This window comes from Dama dama, chromosome 18 (genome assembly GCF_033118175.1).
Source record: "Dama dama isolate Ldn47 chromosome 18, ASM3311817v1, whole genome shotgun sequence".
Lineage (NCBI taxonomy): Eukaryota > Metazoa > Chordata > Mammalia > Artiodactyla > Cervidae > Dama > Dama dama.
Window position 1 is genome coordinate 46,266,329 of NC_083698.1, and position 17,209 is coordinate 46,283,537.

At 39.1% G+C, this 17,209-nt stretch overlaps 1 protein-coding gene across 1 annotated transcript in view; it reads left to right on the forward strand.

Annotated features, from left to right (window-relative positions):
• SLC26A4 (solute carrier family 26 member 4) overlaps positions 1-17,209 on the forward strand; it is a 50,146-nt gene that overhangs the window by 12,026 nt on the left and 20,911 nt on the right. Inside the window, exons 5-10 of the mRNA XM_061166344.1 lie at positions 518-682; positions 7,473-7,625; positions 7,730-7,812; positions 11,239-11,386; positions 13,358-13,471; positions 17,116-17,193. Of these exons, the coding sequence (XP_061022327.1) occupies positions 518-682; positions 7,473-7,625; positions 7,730-7,812; positions 11,239-11,386; positions 13,358-13,471; positions 17,116-17,193 (741 nt within the window). The remainder of the gene's footprint in view (positions 1-517; positions 683-7,472; positions 7,626-7,729; positions 7,813-11,238; positions 11,387-13,357; positions 13,472-17,115; positions 17,194-17,209) is intronic.

The window sequence follows — 17,209 nt, forward strand, 5'->3', positions numbered from 1 at the left end:
GCGATATACAGGTTGACAGAATTTGTATCTGAAAGAACTGTTAAGCATGTGGACTTAAAGATTCATTTAAAAGCAAAACAAATCACTTTAAGACTCTCAAAGCTATTTTTTAAGTTATACTGTTTTAGGTCAGATGCTAAAATAGTCAGCAAGCCGCCACTTATTAAAGCTCACTTAATCATCAAAGTCAGAGACAGAAAAAACAAGACAGAGGAACATGTGTGATTAGAATGAGAATAGGAAAAGGGAGCTGTGCCAGAACCCATAAAGAGACAAAAAATATTCTGGTCACTGGAGCCATGAAACCTAAAGTTACAGGAAAAAAACCTACCTGAATTTTTCTTATTATATATCTAGAAATACTTTAAGGTTCATACTACACATGGTTTTCAAATTTTAGAATGGTGGATGGGAGAGATAGGGCCAGAGTTGGTATTAAGTTTAATTCATTAATAGTTCAAAAGTGTTGGTCCTTCTCCCAGGCAAGCGTTTAATTTTTCCTTCCTTCTTGTTCTAGTTGATATTTGGAGGCTTGCAGGTTGGATTCATAGTGAGGTATCTGGCAGATCCTTTGGTTGGTGGATTCACAACAGCTGCTGCCTTCCAAGTGTTGGTCTCACAGCTAAAGATCGTCCTCAATGTTTCAACCAAAAACTATAACGGAATTCTCTCCATCGTCTATGTAAGTGTTGGTTCTCTGCAGGGATGGCTCACTTTTCCTACTGAACCTGAGTCTGGAGAGTATAAGCTCCTCCATGCCATGCTTTGGGAGCCATTGAAAACATTCTTCTCTGAAAGAAGCAGTAGCATCAGGAGTTACATTGAAGAAGGCAGAGTTTGCAAATCATTGTTTTCAGTGGGTCAGTATGGTTTCAGAAGTGTCATCAATCTTCAAAATATTAATAAAAGCAAAGTTTTATACTGAAGACTGATTTGGGAGGCAGCACACTTGAGCTGCATTCTCAACCTTGCCTCTCACAAGCTAAGTGACCTTGGACACAGGGTGTAGGATAGTGGCTGAAAACTCAGTTTTGGATGACCAAGATTAACATATACCCTGACTCTATTATTTATTATTTGCTCTATTGCATGAGCAAATTGCTATGCCTCAACTTCCTTCCCTGCAAAATGGAGTTGGTAATAATATATACAAATTAAATTAAATAAGGCTGTATGAGAAGCCCATGGTCTAGGGGCTGGCAAATAACAAAGTACTCAAAAAAAGAGTGTTACTTTGAGGGGCTTTCCTGGCGGTCCGTAGGTTAAGACTCTGTGCCTATACTGCAGGGGAGGTGGGTACAATCTCTGGTTGGCGAACTAAGCTGAAATTATTTATTATTTCACATCTCAGGACTTCTTTTCTTTTTTATTTATAAAGTGAAATGATTGGAGATGTATCTCTAAAGCCTTTTTTAACTCTGAGAGTCCATAAAATGCATAATGTAAATGTCCCAGCAATTATAGATGAAAAGGAATGTTAGATTCGGAGATGATTCAACATGCAAAAGAGATGCAAAAGAAGGATGTATTCCACACTAATTAGATTTGAAAAAGTTCTTGGATCTAACTATGTGTTCTATATAGAGCATATTATCGATGCTTGAAAAATGGTGATAATAGTAACATGATGTCACCCCAGCTTAGGGAGAATGATACCAAATACGATGTGCTAGCATTGAGAATGGAGTCCTTTAATGACCTGTGTATTCTAATGACCTTTAATCTCTTTAATAATCCATGTAGCTTTTAAAATGAGGTAAGGCTGTGCATACCTATCTTAAAATTAGTGAGGTGGTCAAGGGTTTGCTGAAGCTTGCAGCATTGCCGTAGTTCCATTCAACATTAGCATTACTTTATCCATTCAACAAATGTTACCTAGTGTCTATTATGAGCCAGATATCATGCTGAGCAGTGGGACTAGATGCATACTTGCTCAATAGCTCAGTTATCCCTGACTCTTTGCAACCCTTTGAACTGTAGCTTACCAGGCTCCTGAGTTCATGGGATTTCCTAGGCAAGAATACTGCAGTGGGTTGCCATTTCCTCCTCCAGAGGATTGTCCCAATCCAGGGATCAACCCTGCATCTCCTGTGTCTCCTGCATTGCAGGTGGATTCTTTACCTGCTGAGCCATTGGAGAAGCCTGAGGTAGAGGCTAGGCTGCCTAGCCCTAGGACTAGGTAGAGGAGGCAGTTTAACATAGTGATTAAGACTATGGACTTTGGAGTCTTGGTTCTACCACTTATGATCCTATGATTAAATATGATGTGATTCTGGGCATGTCATATTTGACTTCTTTTTCCCTGCCAAGTCCTAGGTTTGCTTTGAGATCATCTGACTGCCTTTTTCTGACAGGTTATCTCACTTTCACAGTCTCTATGCGCTGTGGTTTTTGTTGTTATTGTTTGTTTTTTGCTTTCTTACTTTCTCTATCAACTGTTTGTTCATTTATCCCTTATTGTCATCCATTCATCTTTTCAATAAGTATTTATTGAAACCTACCATGTGCCAGGGACTTTTCAGTCCTTGTACAAACCCACTGACTCCTGAATCCACCAAGACACCCCTGACTGAGTGTGCTCACCTCCTTGTTTGAACGTTGCTAGGCCTGCGTCCTCACAGATTACAGGAGGCCTAGTCTGATAGGTAATCTGGGTCCTTGGTCACTGTTGGACTTCTGAAGATGGGGGAAATGAAATTTCACAGTTTTTCTGGTCTCTTAGGACATGTTTAAGATAAAGCTTGCCGCAAATAACCCCACTTTCAATAGAGACCAAAGTAAACTGGGAAACACTAGATAGAACAAGGTCAAAAGTAGTTATTAAACTATTATGTGCCTTATGTTGTGTTGAACATTATTCTTGAAGCTTCACGTTAGAATGTGTTAGAGAATTCTGCAAGCCATTCCTTCCAGGTCAGCCAAGTTGGATAAAGATACTTCAATCATCCTTGTGTGAGGGTGAATATAAGCTTGCTTTTCTGAAAAAAGAAGAAACAGCAGGTCTGAAAATAATTGCTTAAGGATTGAATGAGCCTCTCAGTACCTGAACAGAGAATTCTGCTTATGATATTACTGGTTGTGACTATTCATGAAAGAATCCTTCAACAAATGCAGGGCATTTGTGGATTCCTCCAGGAAAGACTGTAAGATTGTTGTAAGATGGATTTCCCTGGAACGGAGTTAACATCCCTTTTGTTGTAAACTTATGCTTTGGATCATCTGCCTGCTCCTCTCTCAAAAAAAAAAGAAAACGGAAATAATGAATATAAATAATTGGAGAAGGAAATAATGGAAAAGAAAGAAAAACAGAAACTTCAGTTTACAAATGCCAGAGATGCTGGGTATGGATGCAGAAGGGAGGGACTTCCCTAGTGGTCCAGTGGTTAAGATTCCATGTCCCCAGTTCAGAGGGCACAGGTTCTATCCCTGGTTGGGAAACTAAGATCCCACATGCTGTGTGGCCAAAAAAAAAAAAAAAGAGAGAGAGAGAGAGGCTACAAAAGGAAAATTACAAGGTGCTGGCAGATTTCAGAATTAGTAATACTCAAGCTACTGTGTAGCTACTCAATTATGTAAGTAAATCATGCAGTCCATTTCAAAGTGGTTATGTTTTCCTACCATTCACTCTGAATGGTTTGTCTTGATAGACAAGGGAAGTCTTTCTGCTTGCTGACTAAATTGGCTCTGTGTCCCCATTTCTTCCCTAACGAGAAGGAAGACCACATTGAAAAGTTCTGCCCAGATGGTGAGAGTTTTGAAAGCTACCCCCAAGCTTGATTAGATTCGTTATTTAGAACCTATTTCCGTATGTAAAAATGAAGCCATTATAAAACAAAAGTCACACTTTAAGGGTTGATCTTATATATGCACAGAAGTTCTGGTGGGAGGAAATTCCTGACAGCAAGGGGTTTGTTATATTGGTAGAGACAAGATGAATTAAAATAAATTTGGCACCAAAAGTTAACTAATGATTTTCCTCATATGTAATACAGGTATAATTTTTAACTTATGGCTTCATATACCCAGTAGGAAGAAATTCTTTAAATGAAATGGTTCTAAAATTCTCCAAGCATAGTAGGAAATATAATAAAATATCCATTTCTGAAAAGTTTTATTATCTTGATTTGCCTGGTCAGAATACTAGGCTGAAATATGGAATTGTAAGTGTATCCATATTTTAAACATATTTTAGTTAGTATTTTAATTTAATTTATTAAAATATTAATAAGTTAGAGTTACTTTTCAGTGCTTTCTTGTCTCATTTCTGTATCTTGGAGTATTAATACAATCTGACTACTTCAGTTTATATGGGTTGGTTTTATTTCCACATATATTAAGCTTTCTTTTGTATAACTTTTCATAAGAGATTCTGAATAAATATTCAATATAGGCAAATGATATATTCATAAGCTTGTTTGATGTTATTGTGTAATGTAAACTGATCTTGGCTTTTGCAACTCACATTACATTTATTTTATTTTTTTCATATTACATTTTTAATACAGTCACAGATGCTTTTTATTCAAAGGTCTAAGTGAGTCTCATAGATTACATGAGAATCCTATAGTGATCATTTTTGTAAGGTGAAAATTTTTAGGATTGGGATAGTTGTTCATATTGTTCTTAAGTTTGAATTTTTCCATCTTGTGTTGAAAGTAAACCTTTATTGTGTAGACAGTTAATTGAAGTATTATGTTTAGCTCATGAATTAATGAGAGTCATCATCAGGAAATTTGATTATATAAAGAACTGGATAGCAATACCTTGAAGACTACGTTATTTAGGGCTGTGTACTACTATGGTGTGCACACGTGTGCTAAGTTGCTTTAGTCGTGTCTGACTCTTTTTTGACCTGATGGACGATAGCCGGCCAGGCTCCTCTGACCATGGGATTCTCCAGGCAAGAATACTGGAGTGGGTGGCCATTTCCTCCTCCAGTGGATCTTCCTGACCAGGGAACTGAACCCATGTCTCTTATTCTCCTGCATTGACAGGAGGGTTCTTTACTACTAGCACCACCTGGGAAGCCTGGACTGCTCTGGTAGATGCCTTAAATTCTTGAGTTGTTGTGTCTGCTTGTATAGTTTCTGATTTGTTTTCTTTTTCACCTTGCTATCACTGGCTTCATCTTGTTACTATCAATGTATCTGCCTCTAGCAATTTTTACTGACTCTGGAAAGTGTTCATAGTAAACATGCTAGTATTGGGTTTAAAGCAAGGACAAAAATACTCTGAAAACCCAGGAGGCTTCCCACAAATCAGATTCTTGAGCTCCAGTTCAGGCGCGCGGTGGAATGTATTTTGCTTACACAGTGGCTTGTTCTCTCATTCCCTCACTCTTGAACGTTTTCCAAAGAATGAGGCTGCTGGCAAGATGACTCCCACGTTAGCTGTTGATCACTACACACAATTGTTACCAGATCGTTGTTATAATTATTTGAAGTAATATTTTATCTTCATTTAAAATATATATCTATAAAAGGACTCATTCAAAGGAAAGTAACCTTCACTGGGAGATTACTTGTCTGGAAGAACCTTCTAAAGTCATGCCTTCTATGGAAGTTCCTATAACAAAGGTATTAGTGTTCTCCCTTGAGATTCTTCCTTGCTAATCTCCTTTGAGTCCCAGAAACCACCTATTTACAAAACAAAGCTATTTTTTCTTGAGCTGGATTGTATGGCCACTTGGAAAGAGTTCAGTTCAGTTCAGTTCAGTTGCTCAGTCGTGTCCGACTCTTTGCAACCCCATGGACTGCAGCAACTCCAGGCCTCCCTGTCCATCACCAACTCCCAGAGCTTACCCAAACTCATATCCATTGAGTCAGTGATGCCATCCAACCATCTCATCCTCTGTTGTCCCCTTCTCCTCCTACCTTCAATCTTTCCCAGCATCAGGATCTTTTCCAATGAGTCAGTTCTTTGCATCAGGTGGCCAAAGTATTGGATTTTCAGCTTCAACATCAGTCCTTCCAATGAACACCCAGGACTGATCTCCTTTAGGATGGACTGGTTGGATCTCCTTGCAGTCCAAAGGACTCTCAAGAGTCTTCTCCAACACCACAGTTCAAAAGCATGAATTCTTTGGTGCTCAGCTTTCTTTATAGTCCAACTCTCACATCCATACATGACTATTGGAGAAACCATAGCCTTGACTAGACAGACCTTTGTTGACAAAGTAATGTCTCTGCTTTTTAATATGCTGTCTAGGTTGGGCATAACTTTCCTTCCAAGGAGCAAGCCTCTTTCAATTTCATGGCTGCAATCACCATCTGCGGTGATTTTGAAGGTCCAAAAAATGAAGTCAGCCACTGTTTCCACTGTTTCCCCATCTATTTGCCATGAAGTGATGGGACTGGATGCCATGATCTTAGTTTTCTGAATGTTGAGCTTTAAGCCAACTTTTTCACTCTCCTTTTTCACTTTCATCAAGAGGCTCTTTAGTTCTTCTTCACTTTCTGCCATGAGGTGGTGTCATCTGCACATCTGAGGTTATTGATATTTCTCCCGGCAATCTTGATTCCAGCTTGCGCTTCTTCCAGCCCAGTGTTTCTCAAGATGTACTCTGCATATAAGTTAAATAAGCAGGGTGACAATATACACAGCCTTGACATACTCCTTTTCCTATTTGGAACCAGTCTGTTGTTCCATGTCCAGTTCTAACTGTTGCTTCCTGACCTGTATACAGGTTTCTCAAGAGTCAGGTCAGGTGGTCTGGTATTCCCATCTCTTGAAGAATTTTCCACAGCAGTTTATTGTGATCCACACAGTCAAAGGCTTTGGCATAGTCAATAAAGCAGAAATAGATGTTTTTCTGGAACTCTCTTGCTTTTTTTTTTTTTTTTTGAAAGAGTTAGTTTTATTTAAATGATCATAGTTCAAGTTTGAACTAAGTACCAAATTAATTTCCAAAAATTTCTATTTGACCTATATATCAATTCAATAGCTTTTCTTTGTCATAAAGAATGGACGAGTCCATATGTATCTACATATGAAGAATTTTAGGAATTTTTATTAACATCTGTATCATTCATGTTTAGTGAAGAGTTTTACCTAAAATATTGATTAACCAGGACTTTTGATTTCTGTTTTTAATTTCAGTAATACATATCAACATGATGAAAATTAGGTAACTTAGAAGCACCTGTAAAGCTACTTAAGGTATAAACTTTTAAAGCTTTTCTGCAAGCAAAAGACAGTATATAATGATATATTTTCTTTTAAAAGATCTCATTTTTATTGTAAAAAATACAGATAAGCTAAAATAAAAGAGCAGAAATCATCCATACTTTTGCCACTCCAAGTTAACCATCATTAGTAACTTGGTATTTATATTACAAGGATTAGACATTAATGGTGTCTGTATTAACAAACACAAATTAAAATTTTTTTAATTTTACATGAAATTCTTAAGTGCTCTTTGATGATGATATGATTTTTCATACAGGAGGTATATGAAATTATTTTTTTTACAGACACTGGTTGAGATTTTTCAAAATATTGGTAACACTAATCTTGCTGATTTCATTGCTGGCTTACTCACCATTATCATCTGTATGGCGGTTAAGGAATTAAATGATCGATTTAAACACAAAATCCCAGTCCCTATTCCTATAGAAGTGATTGTGGTAAGTAGAATGTGTAATTAGAAAATTCAGCATTAATTAGCTTTGTAAGAAAGGAACTGTTCAAACAAATGAACTCTTTTAAAACTTCTTTTGTTTTATTTCAGACAATAGCAGCTACTGCCATTTCGTATGGAGTTGACCTGCAAAAAAATTATAATGCTGGCATTGTTAAATCCATCCCAAGTGGGTGAGTATGGAGTTCCTCTTAGGCATTAATAATAAATTGTCAGTACCTCCTTTTTAAATGAAACAAGCTTCATTTCACTGGTGGTCCTTCAATAGTCTCATGTGTATTATCTTAAAGAAATATCCCATTTGTGCAAACTATCAGCTAAAGATCAAGTCATTTGTTTAAAAGCAGTGCTATATGCTCTGTCTTTTTCTTTACACTCTTAAAACATGGCAGGACATGCACAGTTAACTCCAGACTCCTGATTTAAACTCACATATACAATTACAGTATAAGCAGAATCATGGTGTGTAACGCTTATTGTACTGAGAACAATCTGCTTAAAGAAAAAGGGAGATCTGGCCTAAATTCTCTTCCATATAATCAGCTTAAGATAATAATTATATCATTTGTTCCTATAAATAAAATGGATGATCTTTAAGGAAGGTTTGATATTTTGGTAGTTTGGTGAATTAAGAGAGTAAGGAACTAAGAGTCTTTGACCTCTGTCGTCATCTAGTTCTGTGGCGCTAGGGTGGAGGGGGGTTCTCCTATAGTGTAAGTATTAGCCGTTCAGTTGTGTCTGACTCTTTGTGACCCCGTGATTGTAGTCCACCAGGCTTCTCTGTCCATAGAGGTCTCCAGGCAAGAATACTGGAGTGGGTTGCCATTCCCTTCTCCAGGGGATCTTCCTGATCTGGGGATCAAACCCAGGTCTCCTGCATTGCAGGCTGATTCTTTATCATCTGAGCCAGCAACACAAAGATGGTGACAAACCACTGAAATCTCAACCTCAGCTTCTTGTAAAACACCAGTGAGATCCCTCATAAAGTGCAGAGTGAACCAAGGGCCCTACAGCATAATTTGATCGTATGACAGTGAAAAAGAAACACAAATGTTTATTAGATTTGTAACATTAACTTACAGCATTCATGACTAGACTCGCTATTAGATGACAAGTGAGTACTGGTTTCCCTTCCATTAAATACTAGCTGAGGGACCTGTAACAACACTCCATGTTTTTCATGCCGTTAATAGAAATTCCTCAGGCCAGGCCAGCCCTGGGGCTTATTCCACAGGGAACTGCTGCCTTGACATTAGATTAATTGTATGATTTCTTCTAATCTATTTAAAAAAAGGAAAGAAAAGTTACAACTGGCTACATGGGGCTTAATTTAAGTATCATCCATTCCAGTGTTTCACAAACTCACTTTTTTCTAAGAATTACACGAGGCCTTAACACAAATTCCTTCCTGGTTCTCATCCTAAACCTAATTAATATTTTTCAAAGGGGCTTCACATGATTCAATGATTAGTAAGTTTGGGAAACTTTACATTAGAGGATCAACATTTTGATAGTGAATCCTAATGCTGGTATAAATTTAGTAATAAAAAGATGCAGTGTGGCTACTTGAGTTACAGTGTTTTCACCCTAACAACTAGATTATTTGAGTAGTTTCAAATAGCTACATTAAAAATATATTTTATAGATCCACGTTGTCAGGTTTCCTAGGTGTAACTCTTAGAGGAGGTCCATGGCAAATGCCCTGTCCCCTAAGTCCTTGTTCTATTATTAGATTTTGGGCACTCCCTTTTGCTTCCACAAGTGATTCTTTCTGGCCCTATCAAGAGATTTCCTGGATGCTCTCCTGCTGAAAATGGATCTGTAGCCTCTTGCTGTTGGGTTAGTCAAGTTGAATGCTCTGACAGACCGCTTGTTGTGATTGGTCAGTCTGCCTCACCTGCCTGGCCCCCGGGATATATGTAAGCTCTTCCCCAAGGGTAGTGATCTCACTTGTCTTGTTCAGCTTTTTGATACCCCAGAAATAAGTATAATAACATTAACAAACACTGGAAAAGAAAGCATGATATGGAGATTGGAAAAGAGCAAGGAAAGGAGTGTGGGATGAGTAGGATGAAATGAAGAGGAACAAAAGAATGATTGTGGAATTTCCCTGACAGTCCAATGGTTAAGACCTCTCACTTTCAATGCAGGGGGTGTGGGTTCTATGCCTGGTCAGGAAACTAAGATGCCACATGCTGTGTGGCGCAGCCGAAACAAAACAAAAAAAAATATAGATTGTGCCTGCCCACTTCTTCATCTCCTCTCATGTCAGTCCCCCAATGAGGGAGTAAAAGCACAGCCATTACTGGAAGTTTTCTTTAATCCCATTGAGAGTCAATGCCATATGTCAGTATTGCTCAGTGTCCAAGGACACCGTCCCCCAAACCATAACCACTTGCCCTATTCCCCTACTGCCTTTCTTGGTCAAATATACAATTTCTCCAAGTGTGGTCAACTTCTGAGCATCTCACTGGGATTCACCCAAACCAGGGCCCCCTATTCTCTCACTAACTCTTTTTCTTAACCAGCAGGCTCTAAGAGGGCAAATCAGATCTGTCTACTTAGGAAATGTCTAACATTCACACTCGGACCCACTAAATACTTCACTCTTCTGGGCCTCAGTTCCCTAATCAACAAAAAGAGAAAGGTAGATTCAACAATTTCAAGGATATTAGATTTAGGATAATACTTTGGATAATATTAAGATATTAGCAGGTTCTAGATTTCTATGGCTTTCTATAAGAACCTTATTTCTACATTACCACTTCCAGTGGTAGTTTCCTATGAAAGGAGCTTCAGGTATGAGGTAGGTCAGGGATTTTTTTTTTTTTTTTGCCAGAGAACTGGCCATACAGATAATCATCAAGATGCAGGCACAAGAAAGGAATCCTTTCTGATGTTTATACTTGGGGATGATTGCATACTTATAAACTTGTAGATTTATTTCTTTATATGGTTGGTGAGTAGCTTTGGTTTTGTCAAATAGTAACTGTTTGATCCCACAACTATAGTGACTGTGGAGCATTCTGATAACCATATACATTTAATCTTTTGGGGGTACTCAAGAAGATTTTAAGTATCATGGCTCTTCGATAAGGATTTTCCACTTCGCTGTTTCAGCATCTTACATTCTTTGTGTCTGTAACTGACCTGACCACTTCTTGTACAGGGTAAATCTCATTTAATGGCTAGGATATCTTTTAAAGATATCCTAGATATCAAAGACCTTTGATATTAAAGATATCAAAGACCTCTGAGATGAAATTGTAAGGAGAAACACTAATGTATGAGATGGTGCAGCATAGAATTATGTGGTATTAAAAAATCCGTAATGACAGGTTTCTTCTTGTCAGAGTGTAGATAAGGCAGCATCCATAATCTCTCAAATAGGCAACAAAGGAATCAGCCAGTAAGATAGCACCAGCTTCTGACTGAAAACTGTAAAAGCAGGTGCTACTGCTTATCCATCTTATGTACCTCTTGTTCTCTTGGATTAAATTTTTTCATGTCTGACTGTGCCTGGGTTGATGTAGCATTTGGTGAGGTGGGGGAAGAGCATTGTAGTCAAATTGTCACAACATTTTTCATTTAAAAACTAGGTTTTTGCCTCCAGCAATGCCATCTGTGAGTCTGTTTTCTGAGATGCTGACTGCATCATTTTCCATCTCTGTGGTCGCTTATGCCATTGCAGTGTCTGTAGGAAAAGTATACGCCATCAAGCATGATTATACCATCGATGGGAATCAGGTATGGTCACCCTTTTGCTGAACCGGTTTGTAGGACTGAAACTAAGAAGAAAATATGGGAAAGACTTTGTTGTCTGTTAAAGAAGGGATTGGTTTCTCCCATCCATCTTTACTGAGTTGGTTTCTCTCCTGCATTGTGCTAATTTCAAGTTATTTTCAAATATGCTTGCTGTATCACTTCATTTAAAAAATATATTTTGTTGTTTATATATCCATATTTTATTAAATATCTGAAAGATAAGAATGTAAAAAAAAATAAGCATGATATACCATTATATTTTTAAAAATACTAGCTATAATTCCATAATATCATCTAATATCCAGTCAGTTTTTAGGTAGATAACCACAATATCATTATCACAACTAAAAAGATGAATAATAATTCTTTAATAACATTAACTATCTAGTCAGTTTTTAGGTTGTCTTAAGTTTTTTGAACAGTTGATTTGTTTGGCTAAATATCCAAAAAAGCTCCACGTGTTATATTAGCTAGATATATCTCTTTTTTATTTTACATTTTTCAAAGATTTATTTTTTTAATTGAGGTATAGTTGATGTACTATATTATATAAGTTTCAGGTATGCAACATAGCAATTCACAAGCTTTAAAGCTTATACTCCATTTATGGTTCTTAGAAAATAATTGGCTATATTCCCTGTGCTGTATGCATCACTTTACCTTTTAAGAAAAAAGTCAAAGTAATCCTAATTTTTAAAAAGTTAATTCAGTTAGATCATAAATAACATTTAAGCTTAACATATTAGGAGCAAGTTGGAAAACGAATTCTTCATGTAATCTAGTATCTCCTGGTAATTAAAAACAATTTTTTTCTTGGTAATTTTTTTTAAAGGCAGCTATAATATGGCAAAAGATTACCACAAACATCAATGATAATAGTTGTGACCACTTTAAACTGAGGTAGTTCATTGTGCAATTAATTGCAGGTTTCCCCCATATCCAAAAGTAGAGAGTTCCTATGAAAATCTTCTTAAGCTGAAATGGCAGTAAAGTGAAGAAGCAGTTACCTTAAGACACATCTTGCAAACAGATGCACAAAATACACTGAGATGAACAGGTGCTCACAAACACAGTTCAGAGCAATGACGGCTCCATGCTGAGATGCTGAGATGCTGAGACGCTGAGATGCTGAGACGCTGAGATGCTGAGATGCTGAGATGCTGAGACGCTGAGACGCTGAGATGCTGAGATGCTGAGATGCTGAGACGCTGAGACGCTGAGATGCTGAGATACTGAGTGTAGTTTCCCAGGAAGGAGCGTGGTGCTGCCACTCTCTCTGCTTGGGGAGCATGCTGCCTCTATTAGGGGTTGCTGCAAAAACAAACATTTTTCGCCCTTTTTCATAATAGCAAAAATTCTCTTGAGATTTCTTTGAGTTAGCAAAAACAGGTAACTAACTTAGATGGGTCTTTTATAAAAGCCAAGTGGTGTAAAGCAAACTTTTGAAAAGCAGGGGATACCAGTAACAGATACAAGATGGGTTTTGTAGCATCTGATCCATTACCACGCTGATTTTCCACTGCTTGCAAATCTGCAAGTCTGGTTTGTATCTCTAAACACAGCATAGCAATTACAGTAATTAAATGATTAGCCATCAGAATAATCATTCTCCAAGTCATAATATACTTCCTAGCAAATATCCAACCTCAGAAAAAATATTTTATGTGAGAGTTACAGATAGGCCACTCACCAGGAAGTAAGAGAAAGCATTTCAGCAAAAGATAAGTCAATCTTCAGAACAGTTGAGAGCAGTGAAGCCTCTCTTAGGCTTTATGGAGCCCAGATTCCATGTGTGTTTCAAGGTCTCCAAGCATCTTTAATGGTAAGAATTAAACTGGGACTCCCAGGCAGGCTGGGCTTGGGAGTTTGCTTTCTTAATGCTCTTTGCTTGACCAGAGTCTTCCAAAGATTTGATTTGTAGCATCACTACCATTCATTCTCTCCCTCTCTTAGGAATTCATCGCCTTTGGAATCAGCAACATCTTCTCTGGATTATTCTCTTGCTTTGTGGCTACCACTGCCCTGTCCCGCACCGCTGTCCAGGAGAGTACTGGGGGAAAGACACAGGTATGGGGCGGCGGTGTGGTCAAATCCATCTAGAATGATGTAAAGAATGAATCAGGGGAATGGTGGCTCAGAAAGGCTTGCACAAGAACTCAGTACGATTAGCCTTTGAGAAAAGTAAAACTTGCACATCCCATTCTGATTCCATCTGGGACCTCTCCATCTCTGTGACTATGATCTACTCCCTCCCTGTAAACCTCTCTTTATAGTTTTATGATGCAGTGAGTCTCAAACATTTTTGTGTCATTGCCCAGCTGGCAGATAGCGCCACTTACTTGCTTTTGCAGGGATGATAACAGCTGATAATGAAGGTGCTGATTTTTTTCTATTTGTTATATGGGAATAGAGAAGGCCTAGTAAGATCTCTTTGTGGCTTAGTGAGTTATTCTGTTTTCAGGAAAATGAAAAGCTGTCTATTTACATTTCCTTTACCAAGGATCAGGAGCCTCCTCCAGAGGCCTTGCGTCCGACAGAACCACAGTTTACTAGCTAAGCATATTTCTGTTAAACACTTTGTCATTTCTTCCTGAGAAAGACTTTTGTTCTTGAAGTTCTGAATGTGGTTTGATCTTGCCTTTAACTGTGATTTTAAGTTGTGGCCTTCTCCCAAACCAGCATCCCAGTTAATCTCTGGAAAACTCCTCCTTCACTAGGCCAGGTCGCTCAGGATCTGTACTCAGGCCATCCTTTTCAGCAGGACATGAGTCAGCTATGCCAAACCAAATGGATGGGGGTGAGGGGCAGACCCAGGGATTGTGTTTCTGTTATGCCTGGGGAGTTTTCTCCTCCCAACACAGAAAGAACTATTATTTAAGAGTAAATAGTATTTTGAGACTATAAGGAGCAACAATTCAAAGTAAATAGTTTAACACACACAGTCTTCAAATAGGATTTTTTTCCAGGTAGAGATGCAAATAAATATAAAAAAGAGAGTAACTGGGAAAATGAATGACTCCAACAGTGAGTGGTTCAGGGAGAGTGTGAGTGTCTCCGAGATGCTCATGATGCTCCTCCCCATTCATCACAGATCTTTGTGAGAGTCAGAGGGATTGGCCTTCTCCAATTTCTTGGCTCCCGATGAACAAACATTTACTTTTAATTTTCAGAATTACTCTATTTAAGACTGAGTTTTCTTCTCCATTTTTCTGAAAACATTTCTAGCTCTGAGAGAGCAAATAAAACAATACAGCCTCAAGCAGGAAGCATAACCAGAGATCTGTGGTAAGGGGAAGAGGTTGGAGGTGATTGCCAAAGCTGCTCCTGTGTTCAGGGGCAGCTGTTAGCAGTGAAGTTTTCTGCAGCTTCCACTGGACATGGAGACTTGACAAGCTCCCCAAGGCACATGGCTATAAGTGGGTGCAGGCAGATCCCCAAGAGCTGATGTTCACTGTCTGCTAACTCCAGGCTCAAATGGGGACAGCCCTCTCCCCTCTCCCTTCCCCCCAAGAATGCCCATGCAAAGTGATCCCTTGGCAGAAGGTTTGGGGATAATGGTGTTCTGGTAAGCTAATACCCCCTGCCACACACTGGCATGTATTATATTTAGGAATGAAGGATGCCAGGATTTTAGTACTGAAGAATGAAACAAGCACAGAAATCACTTGGTATTTAATTACTGAAATGTATACTAAGTTCTGGGGTTAAAAGTCTAAGTGTCTGGACTAAAATCCAGGAACTAATGACCAACTAAACTGGCAAGTCTTCGCTTGTTGTTTGACTTTTCCTGGATTTTTCATGTTGGAGCCTCAGTTTCAGAATCTATGCAATGGGGGGTAATCATTGCATCCACCTCACAGGGACACCATATAGATTAAATAAGCAAATGTTTGTAAAATTCTGGCACATATATGTTGACTGTTGATTGTTCCAGTCATTAAGTTCTCAAGGTAAGAATAATGCCTTAGTACCTATGACACATACATTGTACCTGACACATAAGAAACATATATTTGCTGAATGAATGGATGGAATCATGAGTGTCAGTGGATACTATCAACTGTTTTCAGCACATCTATAGATGCTCAACATTGGCAACCTGTGCTTTCTCTCATCCCCATCTGGCTCCTAATGATTCATGAAAAAGTAATTCTGATGACAAACTATTCTCTAGCCTGGTTATCCTCTCAGTTAACAGAAGAATTGTCTAGCAACTGAATCTGCTCATAGATACAAAATATATAGCATTTCCTGCCAAATAAGTAATTTTCCCTTATAAATTAAGTACATGTAGTGGGCCCCCCTGCAGATTTCAAAATTAGTCTTGGTCCCCATAGTTGAGGGCTAATTATTCCCTATCCTTGGTGAGTAGGTGGCCACCCTCCTGGCATGAGTTGGGCAGCTGGCTTTGGTCCCTGTTCCCAAATCTCCATCTCTTTCTCCAATCCACAGAGCCCGACATCCACAGTGAAATGCAAGCAGCTCATGATAGACAATAAATATTGGTTAAGTAATTCCACAGAACTAAAGGAAGGAAAGAAAGGAGGGAAGGATGAAGGAAGGATACCGGATTCTCTACTTAGATAGGAGAGGGGGGAAATCTCACTAAGATACTGGGAACCTGGATGTGTGGTGTTGCAAGATACAGATTACCTAGAAGTGGGGATCTGGATGGACAGAACAGACTTTTCAGTATATCATATACATAATATGGCCTCAGGCGAGCCTAGCTATCCTCTGATCAATTTGCCAGATGGAGTGGATGAGTGTGGCTATTGCATTTCCTTACATTTTTGGATTTTTATTTGTATTGGCTTTATGTGTCTCCTTGAATGCAAACATCTTGCATTAGGCAGTACCAGGGCCCAATGCAACCTTCTCTACTGCTTCCTCTCTGCTCGTTTGGCTTCTGGCTCCCTCTCTCCTCTCCTTCGTTTTAGAGTTTCTAGGCTTCACCTTGGCCAGGCCCCAGCTGTCTCAGCAGAGAATCCATTGGTCATCTAATCACACCACAGCATAGTCCCCACGCCCTCAGCTTCTGTCCTAGCTATTTGTGAATCCTGGGAGAGCTTCTCTGCCAGTGAAGGTAAAGCTTCTGAAGCTTCCGTTACTCCTGCTACTGGCCCCGTCACACGGGCTGCTGTAGGAGGATGCTGGTGACGTGGTCCTACCTCTCAACAGGCTCATGTGGTGCTTTTTAATCTGCAGGACTGGTGAATTTATTTTCTCAGAGATTATCATGGCAACCGTGCCTGCAAAGTGTTATTAGAGTCGTTAGCAGGTTGCCGATTCCATAATGCAGAAGAATCAATTATGTGCTATGAGAAGTTATTTCCCAAGAATGCTTCAAGGATCTGTTGTCCAGGAACAAGGATGGGCTGGGTTTCCTGGAATGACAGACTGGAAGATTGACCTCTTAAATTGACACCAGAAAAATAGAGGTCTGTCATGTATCCAAGTGCAATCAAGCCAAACTGGCTGTACTCTAGCAGACCTCGCCCCCACATTTTCTTTTAGTTTCTCTGTCATAGCTACTAAATGTACTTAGTAGAGTAAATAATTCTTGTTTCTCTCAACAGGGCTGAGCAGGAGGAGGGAGGTGGGGAGGGTTGTGTGCCCGTGAACAGGCTCTTGCACACATGCGTGCAGCAAGCACACATTCAGAGTGGGAAGCACAGGCCCTGATGATGAGAGATGTGTGTGTCTTTCAGGTTGCCGGCATCATCTCGGCTGGGGTCGTGATGATCGCCATCGTCGCCCTGGGGAAGCTGCTGGAACCCCTGCAGAAGGTATAATCTTGCTTCT